This window comes from Aureobasidium pullulans (genome assembly GCF_000721785.1).
Source record: "Aureobasidium pullulans EXF-150 unplaced genomic scaffold scaffold_5, whole genome shotgun sequence".
In the NCBI taxonomy this organism is placed as follows: Eukaryota; Fungi; Ascomycota; class Dothideomycetes; order Dothideales; family Saccotheciaceae; genus Aureobasidium; species Aureobasidium pullulans.
This window is the reverse complement of record NW_021941025.1, coordinates 742,828-756,322: the sequence shown is the minus strand read 5'-3', so window position 1 is coordinate 756,322 and position 13,495 is coordinate 742,828. Positions and strand designations below refer to the sequence as shown.

Below are 13,495 nucleotides of genomic sequence, written 5' to 3'. Positions count from 1 at the left end.
GTCAGAACTAGACCACTGTCTACGGGAGGAGCAGAAGCTGTCACCACCAAAGTCCTTCACACGAGCTTCAATTGGTCAAAAAGGACAAGAAGGATTCTCTGGGCAAATCACACCATCGCTCTTGACAGGAGAACCATCCTATTTGACCCATCTTTTCGCCGATCACCCCATTCAACGCGCTGTCATACAATACAATTGCCTAAACACCTTCCATTTCCCATGTATTCCACTGTCGCTTGCGCCCGCTTCAAATTATCCGCTGTCAAACAAAGTGGATACTCACGCTGGCGACATATGGCACAATCGTATCTGACATGAGAATTTTTTCAATGCTGCATACACATGTAACATCACCGATCTTGTATATAGAACGAGTAGCATGAGGTAGGTATGGCTCTTTGTTCTATTGTATTGCATCTCTTCGCATTCTCCTGTTGCAAAAATGTCGGCCTCGACCAACTCCGACCTGGCTGAGAGCCATGAGGAACATACCACAACCGAGACCAAGAAATGGTACCGATCAAGCATGTTTAATGCATGTGTCATTGGTATGGTGGGCTTCATGGCACCAGGCCTCTGGAATGCTATGAATTCACTAGGAGCTGGTGGCGCACAGAAGCCATTCTTGGTGAACGCAGCCAATGCCTTGGTCTTTGGCCTGATGGGCTTCTTCTGTTTGTTCGGTGGTCCCATCGCAAACCGCATTGGTCTCAAATGGACCCTCGTTCTTGGAGCCGTGGGCTACCCAGTCTACAGTGCTGGACTCTACACCAACAATCGCTACGTAGGTTCTTATCCATATTCACAATACTACTAACTGGGACTGACCGATCTCGTAGGGCAACGTTTGGTTTGTTCTAGTCGGTGCAGTTGCATGCGGTGTTTCCGCTGGTCTTTTCTGGGCTTCAGAAGGAGCCGTTGCTCTGGGCTATCCGCCGCCAGGCAAGCGTGGCCAATACATGAACATTTGGCTTGTTTTCAGAACAGGAGGACCTATCTTGGGAGGTGCCATCCTTCTTGGCCTCAACCAGTATGTTGAAACAACATGAACCATCCACTGGCGACGCTGACTCTTGTAGCTCTCCCAACCAGAAAGCAAAAGGCAAAGTTGGCTACCGTAAGTTCAGCATCATTGAGAGTGCACTGATTCCTTACTAAGCTTTGTTGCAGAAACCTATCTTGTCTTTATCGCTTTGCAATGTCTCGCTGTACCTGTTGGACTCTTGTTGTCACCACCCGAAAAGGTATGAGATCTTCTTGACGCGTTCTGTAACACATGACTCACGGGTTCCAGGTCCAACGCTCTGATGGTAGCAAAGTCAAGATTGTTCAAGAAAAGTCATTCGCTGCTGAGATGCGTGCTCTGATTGCAGCCTCGAAAAGACGCGACATCCTTCTCTTGCTTCCTGTCTTCTGGGCTGCGTACTTCAACCAGTACTCTGGAAGTAAGTAAAAATGTTGCATCAAAATCAGACATGCCTAACACCTCTTTCAGACTTCCAGACCTACTATTTCGGCCTTCGCGCGAGATGTCTTATCGGCTTCCTGACCAATTTCAGTGGTATCTTGTCTTCATTCATTGTCAGCACCTTGCTTGATTACAAGCCATGGCCTGTCAAGAAGAGACTGAACATATGGTAAGCCTTCTGTGTTTGCAGTGTTGAAACATATCTGACATTACATAGCTTCTTCTATGTCCTCTTCTGGCACCTTTTGGCATGGTCCTACGGCTGGGCCATTCAGGAAAAGTACACAAAGCACGAGCCTGTCTGGGACTGGACCGACCCTGGCTTTGTCGAAGGCTTCTTCGTACTGGTGTTTTGGGGCTTTGCACAGCAGTCTCTTCAGAACTTCCTTTACTACTTCTTGTCCACCAAGACTGATAACATCTCCGAACTCTGTAAGTCTACACCATGGAAGCATCATATGTGTGAAAGACTGCTAACACGTCTTTACAGCCCGATTCTCTGGTATCCTCCGTGGCCAGGAAAGTTTCTCTCAGGCAGTCTCATTCGGTATTAACACCAGAGATTGGAAGGGTGGTAGAGTCCCTCTTGCTGTCAATACTATTCTTTTGGGTCTTGCTGTCGTCCCTACGTGGATCGCTCTGCAAGAACACGTCCCTCTTGAAGGCCCCAAAAAGTATGATGATGCGGCGACTGAGCTCGCCGAGGAGCTTCCTTCTGAGGAGGATAAGAAGAAGTATTCAGTCAGACAGACTGCTACAGAAGTATAATGCTCACACTGCACAACATGAAAGGAGGACAACGCACATTGATAAATTTAGTTCGTAATACAAACACTGAAGTTTAACAACTGTTTCGAGACATTATTTCTCTGCTCACGAAATATTGCTGGTCGCTGCAATTCAGAAGGAAGCAGCTGTTCGTTCGTTCAGTTATGCTCTCTATTGTTCATAATGTTGATTGTGTCAAGATGTTCGTTAAGCATGCGCCAGGAAGCTTGTGCAAATTTTTGACCAATGAAAATGCGCACTAATTAATGGTCAGCCCACATCTTCTTATCCCACTTAACACGAATTTCGGAGCTCGATAACGGCATGACAAACCTTCGGCATGGAAGCTGTGGAATAAATATCATAATCAACGTCCCTTCCATTCCAAGTATAAGTATTTTTCAATTCTGCGTTTTTACTTTTTCGCATGTCTTCTCAAGCGCCTGAAACCAATAACACCACACAATCTCCTTCGTCTGCACTCAACCTTAAAGCTCTAGCCGTTCTTGTAGGCATAGCAGCGATCACCGTGGCTTTCTTTACACCTTTGCGAAACAGTCTTCCAACTCTCTTCTCCAAATCGACACCGGCAATTCAACGCAACATGTCTTCTGCCACCAACAACTCTCTCAAGATTGTCAAGCGTCCATGCCATCAAAGAGGCCACGCTGACCATGGCTGGCTGTACACCTTCCACACCTTCTCCTTCGCCTCCTACTACGACCCCCGCCACGAGTCCTTCGGCCCCCTCCGCGTGATCAACGAAGACCGCGTAGAAAAAGGCACGGGCTTCGGCACCCACTCGCACGCCGAATTCCTCATCTGGTCCTACATCGTCAACGGCGAACTCGAACACAAAGACAGCATGGGCAATCTGGAAAACCTCAAACGTGGAGAAGTTCAATTCACCTCTGCGGGCACGGGAATCAGACATTCCGAGTACAATCGCAACAAGAAGGAAGATGTGCATTTCTTGCAGATCTGGGCTAAACCTTACACCAGGGGTTTGCAGCCTAGTTATGTTACCAGGAAGTTTACGGATGAGATGAAGGAGAACAAGTTGGTGAGGATCATGGAGGATTTGAAGAGGCATTCTGGCAAGGATGCGGAGGATCAGCCTATTCCTTTGCATGCGGATTTGAGTATGGATGCTAGTATCTTGGCGCCGGGCAAGAAGGTTGTGCATGATATTGTTGCTGAGGGAAAGAGGAATGTGTTTGTGCATCTTATCATGGGTGGCAGGACACAGCCAAAGTCTGGAGGTGCCAAGATCAAGGTCGGCGATGTTGAGTTGGGTGAGGGTGATGGTGCCTACATCACCAACGCTACTGGACCTGGCAAAATCGAGGTGGAGAGCGTGGGAGACAAGCCTGCCGAGTTCTTGTTGTTCGACATGGGTCTCTAGATTTTGATATCATTACAATTCATAACCCTATCTGCGAAATCTTATTAATACATGATGTCTTGCCATAGCATTGACCCAAATCATTATATGGCATGCCCAGTCTTGTGACTTCCAAAAGATGATGCTTGAGATACTTCTCGAGGCTCGGCACGTTTGGAATTGCGAGCAAAGGATAACTCGATGTGATCCTCACGCAGGATCCCATCTGACTCCGAGTCGATGGTGTTGCGGCGACCTCTTCCAATCACAGACTGTCCTTGTGTTCCCTTGGACGTTCCCTGACCCAAAGTGGTCCTGCGGATCCGCGAAGATTGAGTGATCTCGCCCCAAGCTTTGGGGATGAGAGCACTGATGACAGGCAGTGATGCTACTACTACCGCAAGAGTGAGATCGACCACAGTCCATGCCAGCAGACTTGTGTAGCCATCTGTTGATAGTCAGTACATGTGGCCTGATTACATGTGGTTGTTGACTTACAAGTGATATCTTTGCTAATGCTTTTCTGTGCAAGCTCTCGCAAAACACTGGCCACGCATGACAGCGAACCCATGGAAAACACAATGAACAATCTTATCTTTGTGCCCTTGTTCAGTCGCACTTTCCATAGCACAACGATGGGGGTAAGGAGCAGGACAAAGTCCATGACGACATGGATGATACTTAGTGCGTTGGCGACAACCAATGTAGACCAACACTTTGCCGGTCTTGCGAGTTGTCCGGAGTATATCTTGTCCCACATGGCAGGTGCAGGTGAGCATTGGAAGCAGGACCAGAATAAGGCGAGCAAGGTATAGCCTACAAGTAGAAAGAGGAAGAAGTCATTAGCGAGTCGAGGATATTTCGATGTGGCCTCCGAGATGCGGCGAAGGAAGAGACAAATCGATATCTTAATAATGCCAACAGTCGTGAAGAAAATGATCTTGCAGACAATGGCAAGCTGCGTTCGATTGAGTCAGTCGTATTCTTGACCTCATAGGAGTTCTCACGAACCTTGTTGAAGATATAGTATTCAGCATAGGTGACATCCCATGTGTGCTTTCCGCCCCCACCGTGCGTGACCATTGCGATCTGTAGTGCCGGATACAATATGGCCATGATCTGCAGTCGCACGTCAGCAACTGGGGGATCTGCTTTGTGGTAAGACATTGCCCCATACCGCTCCAGGTATTAGTACCCAGTCGTCCGCTCCCCATCGCACACCGGTCTTGAATTGTCGAAGAGCGAGTCGCAGAACTGTGGTGAGAAACATGATGGCTATCGCCACTGACATGCCAGCAATGATACCGGCTTGCTTGTCGTTGTATTCATAATGGGTGGGTCTTTTAGGTACGAATAGGTAACCTTTGCTCGGATCTTTGTCGAAAGCGTAAGCAGCTCTGTACATGCCCTTGATTGTCCAAAAGTCATCCTGGTTAGCTGGAGGCTGCCCGAGAAAGGCCGAGCTCGACATTTCTCCTCTATACAGATGTACAGTGAGAGGCGTAAGCAGAAGGAATGGAAGGAAGCTAGAAATCGGTGTCTCACAGGTGCAAGAGGACTCAGACCATATGTTTATGAAGATCATTCACGGACCTTTGATTTCTGCCGATATCTGGGCTCGTAAGTTGAAGCATAGGCGAACCTTTGCTCTAGGGTCAGAAAGTCTGGATGGCAGATGTTTATTGAGGACTGAGTTCATCTCCCAATCTTGGGGATTTGCCATTGGTTCAAGATGAAACTCATCGCGACACACACGAGTTTGCTCAGAGCGATGAGTTGCTCGACATGTGTTGTTTCGAAGGAGTAGCGTTTTGTAGGCTCCTTCCTCTTGTCGCGATCTTACAGTGCTCTGGAACACACGCTTGAGCCCTGGAGCGACCCATGAAATGTGCTGGCTAGAAGCGAGGGTTCCCAAACGATGGTCCGTTCATTTGACAAGGGTAGCTCCGCATTGACACACCATCACGCTCTCTTCGAAGTTGCGCTTTGCTGAGCTGAGGCAGGGTTCCTCATCTAATTCGGTTACTATTCATCTGGGATAGAGATGTTGTATCGGTAGAAAGCTTCCAGATTGAGAGTGCCCCGATGGAGCAAGACAAGCGAAGTCGTGAGGTTGTCGCGAGTGCCAAGCCTGGTGTCATCACGCGTCGGCTAAAAAGACAGACCATGTGTTTGAGCTCTTGAAACTCTAACCTCTACACCGCTCGACTAGGCATGATGTCTGGTTTTTTTCGTTTTGTTTTAAACGGTTTAAAACTTCTTGGCGTTTGTTTTATTGCTTAATAAAACGTTCAAAAAAACCGGATGGTATAGCCGGCAGTTGGCGGAGGAGGGGGAGGTGGCGCACGTGACAACTTTAAGTGGTAGTCTATAGGGACCCCCGTAGACTAACATTTCGACCCCCTCTAACAACACTAACATAAGCTATTAATTTATACTCTTCTGTAGGAAGTCAGATAATGGTATTACAATGATATTAGAGTAATAATTAATTGATTTAGACTAAAGGTAGTAGTATTATAGCCATTAAGTAGATCGGTTTCGGGTTAAATGTGTAAGCTTCCCCTACTAGTCGCAAAAGTTTTAATAAGTCTAAATCGTTCAAATTAGCAATAATAATTAGAGACCTGTAACTATTAAGGTGTTTGCTTTGTTTGCTAGACCTATTATAACTACGAGGGCTCTAACATCGAGCTAATGTCGTCGTAGCCGACGTATTGCTACGAGTCGCCTTAGGTCTCTACTTAACATAGATAGCTATTACTAGAGCAGATGTGTGTATCGTAACTAATTAGCTTAGCAGCAGCAGGCTCGTAAATAGGTAGCTCTACTAGATAGACCTCCGAGGTGGAGGTAAATTAGCCCTCCTCGGGATCATTAAATTCCTAATCCTCTAACTCTGCTACGAGGTTAGTAATATCTAGCTCTAGTTGTTCCTCGACCTCTTTAGAAACGTTCTACTAGCTTACTGTCGGCTAGCTAGGAGCTCTTCGGAAGAGACGTACGTTTATGCTAATTATTACGAGCTTATTAAGTCGGTCGATCGTAAGGTTCCCTCTAAAGTCGTTCTTAATAAGATTTATAGCTAAGAAGGAGCGCTTATTAGGAACTAAGTTTATAATAGTTAAGAAGATGCGTATAGTAAGGGCAGTAAGGGGTCCCCCTTCGCATCGTACATATCGCTAAAAGTTAATAGGACTAGCGACTATGTCGTCGCTCTAAAGCTCTTCGTTTAATCGAGAGAATAGATGCTCGCACTCGCGGAACGACTAGAATAAGGTTAGCGCTTGCCTAGTAAGCTTTAGGTCGCTAATATAATACCTAATAACTCTTATAACTCGCTGCTATATAGGCATAGTTATGGTCATTATTTAAGTAGCTAGATCGAGTGCCTAGGCGGCCTAATAGAGATCGTCGTGCTAGCGCTAATAACGGTAATAAAACATACCCCTAGGCTTAAATATCTCTATAACTTCCGCACTAAGTAATAACTTAGATAGAGCCTTAATCTAGTTCTGTACGTTAATCTATCTACTATTAACCTTACCTAGGTAAGCTCGCTTAGATTTAGACATCTTTTACGCCTCGTAGATAGGAAGTAATAGCGCCTTTAAGTCTCTAATGCCTATCTAAAACGACGAGTCTCTAAGGACTGCTATTACCTTAGTTAGCGACCCTAGATTTGCTTGTTTAGTAGCTCGTTTTAATGTTGCTTAATAGGCGCTTATAACCCTTAGATCTCGTAGCTATATTAGCAATGCTTCTTCGTTTCTAAGGACCGATACGACGACTCCTATTTATAATCCCTATCGGGTAATAACGCTTAAAATAAAGGCTCGGACTCGGCCGTAATAACGGATCTAATGCTCGCGTAGATATACGAGATAGAGGCGCGAGCGCTTAAAGAACTTTAAGATAGTCTAACACTATACGAAGAGGTGTTTAATGCGAGGGATCGAAGCAATATCCTTAACTAAAAGCTAGAGCCTATACGAGTCGCATAGAATAAAGAACATATGGCGGAACCGGTTATCCTTAAGCATCTCGGCATGCGTTACGCGCATAGTAGAGTAGGTGTCTATTACGACTAAGTTAATACGAGTATAGTCGCCTTCGTAGAACTCTAAGATATGCTTAATGGCCTATTAGGATAGATTCTTAGCATTTGCTGCTATGCTTCTAAGGCTCTCGATGCTAAGCTAAATAGTACTAACCCTATTAATATGTATAGCGAGGGAGATAACTCGTATGCTACTAATATCGTCGCTCTTATCTATCGAGAAGTTAAGGAAGTTCTTACTAGTTGTAAGGGTCTAAATACGACGTTTTATGTAGTCGTATTCTATATCGAGAAGCGGTCCGGTAATGGTTATACGGTTAGGAGGTATATACGTAGGATTTAGAGCGTAGATGAAGTCCTATGTCGTAGGTTTTATGGCCTTATCGAAGTTATTAAAGGGACGGTAGTCCTCGTAGATGCTCCTATAGAGTAGGGCATCTAGTCGTTATTTCTTAGTTGTTAATACCTAGGTAGCGAAGCCTACGAGGACGGTATTCGCGTCCCCTTAACGGACGATATAAGCATTATAGTTAGCGCATTTGCTAAGGTGTTCGGCCTTGCGAGAGGCGGCATTAGAGAACCGCTTATTGCACTACCTATATACTACTCTATCGGTCTTCTCTAGCTCGATCTTCGGACTATAGGTAAATTGTGCGTGTACCGAGGTAAGAGGCGGTCTTATAGCGACGACGAGGGTTAGGATAGCGAGGGCGACGAGGTAATGACTAGAGAAGGTAGTTAGCAAGGGGAATAGAAGGAATAAAACCAATAAAACATAAAAAAACGGTGTTTTAAACGTACGTTTTAATAAAACCGGTTTTTTGGGAAAAAAACATTAAAACATCAACCCTACGCTCGACACGATGTTGATCATTGCACATATAACAGTCAGAATCGCTGCGTGCACAGCGACGCGAGGCAGCGAAAAGTGGGATTGTCGCGGCTGCTCAATCGGCAATCATCAGGCAGCCCACGCTGCAGCACATCGTCCTGTTCTTATCAATTGTATTGCTTTCGGAAATCACAAGGGTCGAGCTCAAGTCAGTCTCTATTGTGGATCTTCGCGATATGAAGGTTGGCTATGATTGCACTACTTTGGGCGGACGGATGTTCGGATTGACAGCCAGGTGAGGAATACAAAAGCAACTGACTTCCGCAACCCTGCCGACACCCATTTCTTCTTGGCTTGTTTCAAGTATCGTGAATTTACATCTCTCCACGCAAAATGATCTCCTCAACCCTGCTCAGTGTTGCCACATTGGCAGGCGCTGCTCTGGCCGCCGTCGACTGTACTGGTGTCAATGCTATTGCACCAGGATGCGCCTCTCAAGAATCGCTGCACTATCGTGACTTCTTCTACATCGGAGGACGATACGTGGCAGGTGCTGCTGGCAACCTCACATACGATCAAGTTTACGTTGAGAAGTTGACTCCCGCAAGTGGAGTAAACCAGAGTCATCCTGTCGTCTTGTATCATGGCGGAGGAACTTCCGGGGTGGTGGGTTTTAGTACAAGCTCGTCTTTCTCGAATTAGGCTGATCAGAATCTAGACATGGTTGAACACCCCTGATAATCGCAAAGGTTTCGCCTCCCACCTTTTGGACTATGGCTATCAAGTCTATATTGTCGATCAGACTAGCGTCGGAAGAGGCAGCTCAGAGAACCTTAACGATTATGTTATGCGCATTGGCTCAACCGCCGAGATCACCGAGAAGGGTTTTACTGCTCCTGAGCTCACCAACGCCTATCCCCAGTCCCAAGAGCACACTCAATGGCCTGGTACTGGTGTCAGGGGCGATCCTATCTTTGATGCATTCGAGTCGACATTCATTCCTCTGACCAGCAACTTGACCGTTCAAGAACTCTCTATGCGCTCAGCAGGCTGCCAACTTCTCTCATTGATCGGTCCCTCGTTCTTGGTTTCTCACTCCATTGGTGCTTTGCACCCTCTGCTCCTCTCCAATGATTGCCCCCAATTGGTTGCGGGCAACATCAACCTGGAGCCTGGAAACATTCCCTTCCAGTCATATGTTGGAAACGCCACTTCTTCAGTCGGCCGTACTTCTGCTCGTCCCTGGGGCATGACAAACACCTATGTCACCTACGAGCCTGCCATCAGCAGCTCTTCAGAGCTTACTTACGAACTCGTCGGCGACGACACTCCTGCCAACCGCAGCTGTTACATGCAGACTGGAACAATCCACAAGCTCACTGAAATTGCCAAGGTCAAGTACGTTGCTCTTACAGGCAGTGCCAGCCCTCATATCACCTACGAGCATTGTGTCATTGATTTCCTGCAACAAGCTGGTGTCGCTGCTGAATGGATCAAGCTTGCCGACAAGGGAATTACTGGTAACGGCCACTTCGGCTATCTCGAGAAGAACAGTCCTCAAATTGCTGGTGTTGTCCATGATTGGATTCAAGCGAACTGTTAATATGTATGAATTGGTCGAGAACTACACAATGTATAATAATACCACACAATGTTTGTTGATTTCTCAATGCAGTATTTTTGTGCCTGGCAGCCAAGGAAGGAAGCTTGGAGATGGCCGGCGCAGCGGCCCGACGAGCCGCGACTGCCTCTTCCGACTTCCACCCCTCTTGCTCGGATGACTTTACAGTCTGCCTTCCCATTTCCTATAAGATGATGTTGCTTGACCGATGCTCATCTCACCCATCATTTTAGCGACTAGAAAGCCACCACCGCGATTGCTTTGTAATAATCTACGAAGCCTAGCATCAAGAACATGTCTACAACTTCCGAACAATCACCAATTGAACTGTCAGAGGTTGTGGCAGAGACCGAGACGAGCAACGAGACTGCTGCGAGCTCCCGTATTGACAGGCGCACGCTTCTGAGACTGCTAAGTGCTGGCTTTTCCTTCTTTGTCGCCGGCGTCAACGACGGCAGCCTCGGTGTATTGATTCCTTGGGTGATTCGTGACTATGGCATCAACACAGCGATTCTTTCCAGCGTGTAAGTAACCACAAACGCGATGATTCGCGACGATGACTGAACCGTCTCAGCTACGGAGCAAGTTTTCTGGGCTGGTTCACGGCCGCATTGACAAATACACATCTGAGCCAATACCTCGATCTGGGTTCGATACTTGTGCTTGGAGCAGTTTTGCAGGTGATCGCTCAAGCTCTACGTGTTTGGTCGACACCTTTTGGTCTCTATGTCACGACATTCTGGCTCACCTGCCTTGGTCAAGCATACCAGGACACTCATGCCAATGCATATGTTGCGGTTGCTGCTAAAGGTGCCCATCGATGGCTCGGTTTTATTCATGCTATGTATATGGCTGGCTGCCTGATTGGACCTTTCGCTGCATCACCTATTGCCTCTTCCAAAGGATCGACTAGCCCGGCTTCTCCCTGGTACTTATTTTACACTATACCACTAGGCCTAGGTGCTGTGAATGTTGCCCTTTGCTTGATTGCGTTCAGTGACACATTGCGTTTGAAGCCAAAAATACCCGAGCCTGAAGCTCAAAACCGAGAGACTGTTGGCCGCCAACCTGATACCAATCAACAAGCACCAGACAGCAAGACAGCGATTGAACTCATCAAGAAGACGCTCGGCCAAAAAAGCTTCTGGAATCTGAGTGTCTTCTATTTCTTCTACCTAGGAGCCACAATCACAGCAAGTGGATGGGTCGTCGAGTATCTGGTCAATGTCCGAAATGGCGATATAGTTGCAATGGGATATGTTCCGGCTGGCTTCAGTGGAGGTGCCTTACTGGGTAGACTGCTTCTTCCGGAACCAACTCGCCGCTTCGGAGAGAGGCTGATGGTCAGTATCTACTGTATCATCTGCATCGGTCTCCAAGTGATATTTTGGCTGTAAGTCTGATACTACAAAGACTTGGTGCGGATGCTAATATGCTATCAGTGTACCCAACACAATTGCAGCAGCCGTCGCGATCAGTTTGGTCGGCTTCTTCTCTGGCCCTCTGTTTGCCACAGTAAGTCAGACGATACAGCTCTGATCTCCAAGATGTGCTAATTCCCCTGCAGGGCATATCCGTCGGCTCACGACTCTTCCCGGCCGATATTCGAGCAACGGCACTTTCACTCGTCTTCGTGTTTGCGCAGATTGGTGGTTCTTTATTCCCTATCATCACAGGGCTTGTCAGTTCTCACAAAGGTGTATGGGTACTCCAACCTATGCTAGTAGGATTGATCTCAGCGACGGCGATCAGTTGGCTGCTCGTGCCTCAGCCGAAATCTTCGAATCTCGAATTGCATCAGGAGTAAACAGAATGGGCCGGAGTTGGAGCAAATCAGGCTCTTGAAATGTATGCAAATTGATATTCTGTATTTACTTCTCTATATGGTCCTTCCCAAGACGTTAAGCTTTCTTAATCCTTCTTGCGACCAATTCTGGGAAGGCACAGCCACAAGACCAGCTGCACGGCGAACAAGGAAAGAATGATCGGCTGCAAAACCTGAACGCCTTTCGCTTGCGCCAATGCACCGATGGCAAAAGGGAAAATAGCACCTCCAGAGCCACCAAACGCTGCCGCAAAACCAACAGCAGGCACATGCAAATGCTTTGGCAGCAATTTCGTCGTCACCACAATGATGGCCGGGAACATTGGGCCCAAGAAGAATCCTTGGAAACTGACTGCGACTGCTGAGACATAGAATGACGGTACCAGCCAGAAGAGAAGTTCCAGACCCATCGCAATAGGAAGGTAGATCTAAACTTGTCAGACATGATCTCGTGCCGTTTTGATATGTGTTTGAGGCTTACCGAAACTGCTAGCTTTTCACCTATGCGAGGTGTGATGAAGCCAAGCACGATACGACCCAGAGTGATGCCGAGCCAGAAGCCGACAGACACCATACCACTAGCGAATTCAGTGCCATCTCGAACTTTGAGCATGAATTGCACGATCTGAGACGAAAAATTTAGCAGGAGATTCTTGCCATGCCAGGCACTTTACTTACCCAGCCACCCAAAGCGACTTCGCTTCCAACGTAGCAGAGGAGGAAGGCTGCACAGAGCCAGGTGATTCGAGCTGCCGGCATCTTCAGGGTCACCTGCGCCAGTCCACCCTTACTTTGCTCTTCTGCAGAAGTGGCTGAACGATATACGGTCTCGTTGGCGCCCCAAAACGCGTGCACGGAGGTTGCAAGCTCAATAAGAGCAACACCGATCTGTGATTGTTCTTAGCATTCTATTTCAGTCCGAGACACTGCTGGGTAGATACCATGACATAGTACCAGGAGTACCAGGGAAGGCCGGCTTTCGAGATCATCGAAGTGGCGATCAAAGGCGCGATGGTAGCACCAGCGCCGTAGGAACCATGAAGCAGTCCCAATATTTCATTCGCATTCTGCATAGCACCAATCCAAGCGTTCCATGCTGAATCAACCAATCCGTTGCCAAAGCCGGCAAGAATGAAGGCGACCACGAGGACTGGGTATGGCGGGTGAAGACAGATGATTATGTATGCGATCAGGTGAGCAGTAGGTGCGATGAATGCAACACCTCGTTGTCCAAACTTCATATGAATTGAATTGTTGATGAGAGCGGAAAGGGTGTATCCGACAAATGGTGAAAGAAAGACCAAAGAGACGATGACATAGCTCAAGTCGTAGTATGACTCCAGATATGGAAGCAGCGGACCGTAAGACGCATCGTTCATGCCCGTGACTGCCAATGACCAGAAAGTGACCGGGACTCGGTATTTGTTTATCGAAGGCTCCTTCCATGTTTGCTGCGAGTTGATGATTGCGCTATCCGACTGGTCGTCTCTTGAAAGATTTGTAGTCTCTGTCTGTGGTTGCAGTTCGATTGTTTCCG

At 47.3% G+C, this 13,495-nt stretch overlaps 6 protein-coding genes across 6 annotated transcripts; 4 read left to right on the top strand and 2 right to left on the bottom strand.

Annotated features, from left to right (window-relative positions):
• The first annotated feature begins 483 nt into the window (after positions 1–483).
• On the top strand, positions 484–2,317 carry M438DRAFT_293068 (MFS general substrate transporter). Its single transcript, XM_029901808.1, has 8 exons — positions 484–784; positions 840–1,030; positions 1,080–1,117; positions 1,171–1,244; positions 1,295–1,445; positions 1,496–1,637; positions 1,686–1,900; positions 1,959–2,317. Exons 1-8 carry the CDS (start codon positions 527–529, stop codon positions 2,234–2,236), a joined length of 1,347 nt encoding a protein of 448 aa, XP_029762706.1. The 5' UTR covers positions 484–526; the 3' UTR covers positions 2,237–2,317.
• A 295-nt stretch (positions 2,318–2,612) lies between these two features.
• Positions 2,613–3,641, top strand: M438DRAFT_404117 (RmlC-like cupin; the record flags this gene model as incomplete). Its single annotated transcript, XM_029909709.1, has 1 exon — positions 2,613–3,641. The coding sequence occupies exon 1, from the start codon at positions 2,664–2,666 to the stop codon at positions 3,639–3,641; it is 978 nt and encodes a 325-aa protein (XP_029762705.1). The 5' UTR covers positions 2,613–2,663.
• Positions 3,642–3,724: 83 nt separating this feature from the next.
• Positions 3,725–5,091, bottom strand: M438DRAFT_373076 (uncharacterized protein; the record flags this gene model as incomplete). The annotated part of the gene is made up of 4 exons (XM_029908393.1): positions 3,725–4,068; positions 4,119–4,578; positions 4,632–4,739; positions 4,798–5,091. The coding sequence occupies 4 exons, from the start codon at positions 5,089–5,091 to the stop codon at positions 3,725–3,727; spliced, it is 1,206 nt and encodes a 401-aa protein (XP_029762704.1).
• Positions 5,092–8,635: 3,544 nt separating this feature from the next.
• Positions 8,636–10,183, top strand: M438DRAFT_293061 (alpha/beta-hydrolase). The gene is made up of 2 exons (XM_029901807.1): positions 8,636–9,178; positions 9,231–10,183. Exons 1-2 carry the CDS (start codon positions 8,906–8,908, stop codon positions 10,113–10,115), a joined length of 1,158 nt encoding a protein of 385 aa, XP_029762703.1. The 5' UTR covers positions 8,636–8,905; the 3' UTR covers positions 10,116–10,183.
• Positions 10,184–10,309: 126 nt separating this feature from the next.
• M438DRAFT_293057 (MFS general substrate transporter) lies at positions 10,310–12,070 on the top strand. The gene is made up of 4 exons (XM_029901806.1): positions 10,310–10,657; positions 10,708–11,526; positions 11,576–11,648; positions 11,701–12,070. The coding sequence occupies exons 1-4, from the start codon at positions 10,428–10,430 to the stop codon at positions 11,938–11,940; spliced, it is 1,362 nt and encodes a 453-aa protein (XP_029762702.1). The 5' UTR covers positions 10,310–10,427; the 3' UTR covers positions 11,941–12,070.
• Positions 12,045–13,409, bottom strand: M438DRAFT_257047 (MFS general substrate transporter; the record flags this gene model as incomplete). The annotated part of the gene is made up of 4 exons (XM_029899727.1): positions 12,045–12,386; positions 12,440–12,583; positions 12,637–12,846; positions 12,900–13,409. Coding segments are annotated over 4 exons (1,206 nt in total), but the record flags the coding sequence as incomplete, so codon positions are not given.
• Between the last annotated feature and the right edge of the window lie 86 nt (positions 13,410–13,495).

Excerpts from the sequence above, each read along its gene's own strand:
- M438DRAFT_293068 (XM_029901808.1), top strand. The coding sequence starts at position 527 with ATGTTTAATGCATGTGTCATTGGTATGGTGGGCTTCATGGCACCAGGC. Across the intron at positions 1,031-1,079 it reads ATCCTTCTTGGCCTCAACCA|CTCTCCCAACCAGAAAGCAA; the intron begins GTATGTTGAAAC and ends TGACTCTTGTAG. Across the intron at positions 1,638-1,685 it reads AAGAAGAGACTGAACATATG|CTTCTTCTATGTCCTCTTCT; the intron begins GTAAGCCTTCTG and ends GACATTACATAG.
- M438DRAFT_293061 (XM_029901807.1), top strand. The coding sequence starts at position 8,906 with ATGATCTCCTCAACCCTGCTCAGTGTTGCCACATTGGCAGGCGCTGCT. Across the intron at positions 9,179-9,230 it reads GCGGAGGAACTTCCGGGGTG|ACATGGTTGAACACCCCTGA; the intron begins GTGGGTTTTAGT and ends ATCAGAATCTAG.
- M438DRAFT_293057 (XM_029901806.1), top strand. The coding sequence starts at position 10,428 with ATGTCTACAACTTCCGAACAATCACCAATTGAACTGTCAGAGGTTGTG. Across the intron at positions 10,658-10,707 it reads ACAGCGATTCTTTCCAGCGT|CTACGGAGCAAGTTTTCTGG; the intron begins GTAAGTAACCAC and ends GAACCGTCTCAG. Across the intron at positions 11,649-11,700 it reads CTGGCCCTCTGTTTGCCACA|GGCATATCCGTCGGCTCACG; the intron begins GTAAGTCAGACG and ends ATTCCCCTGCAG.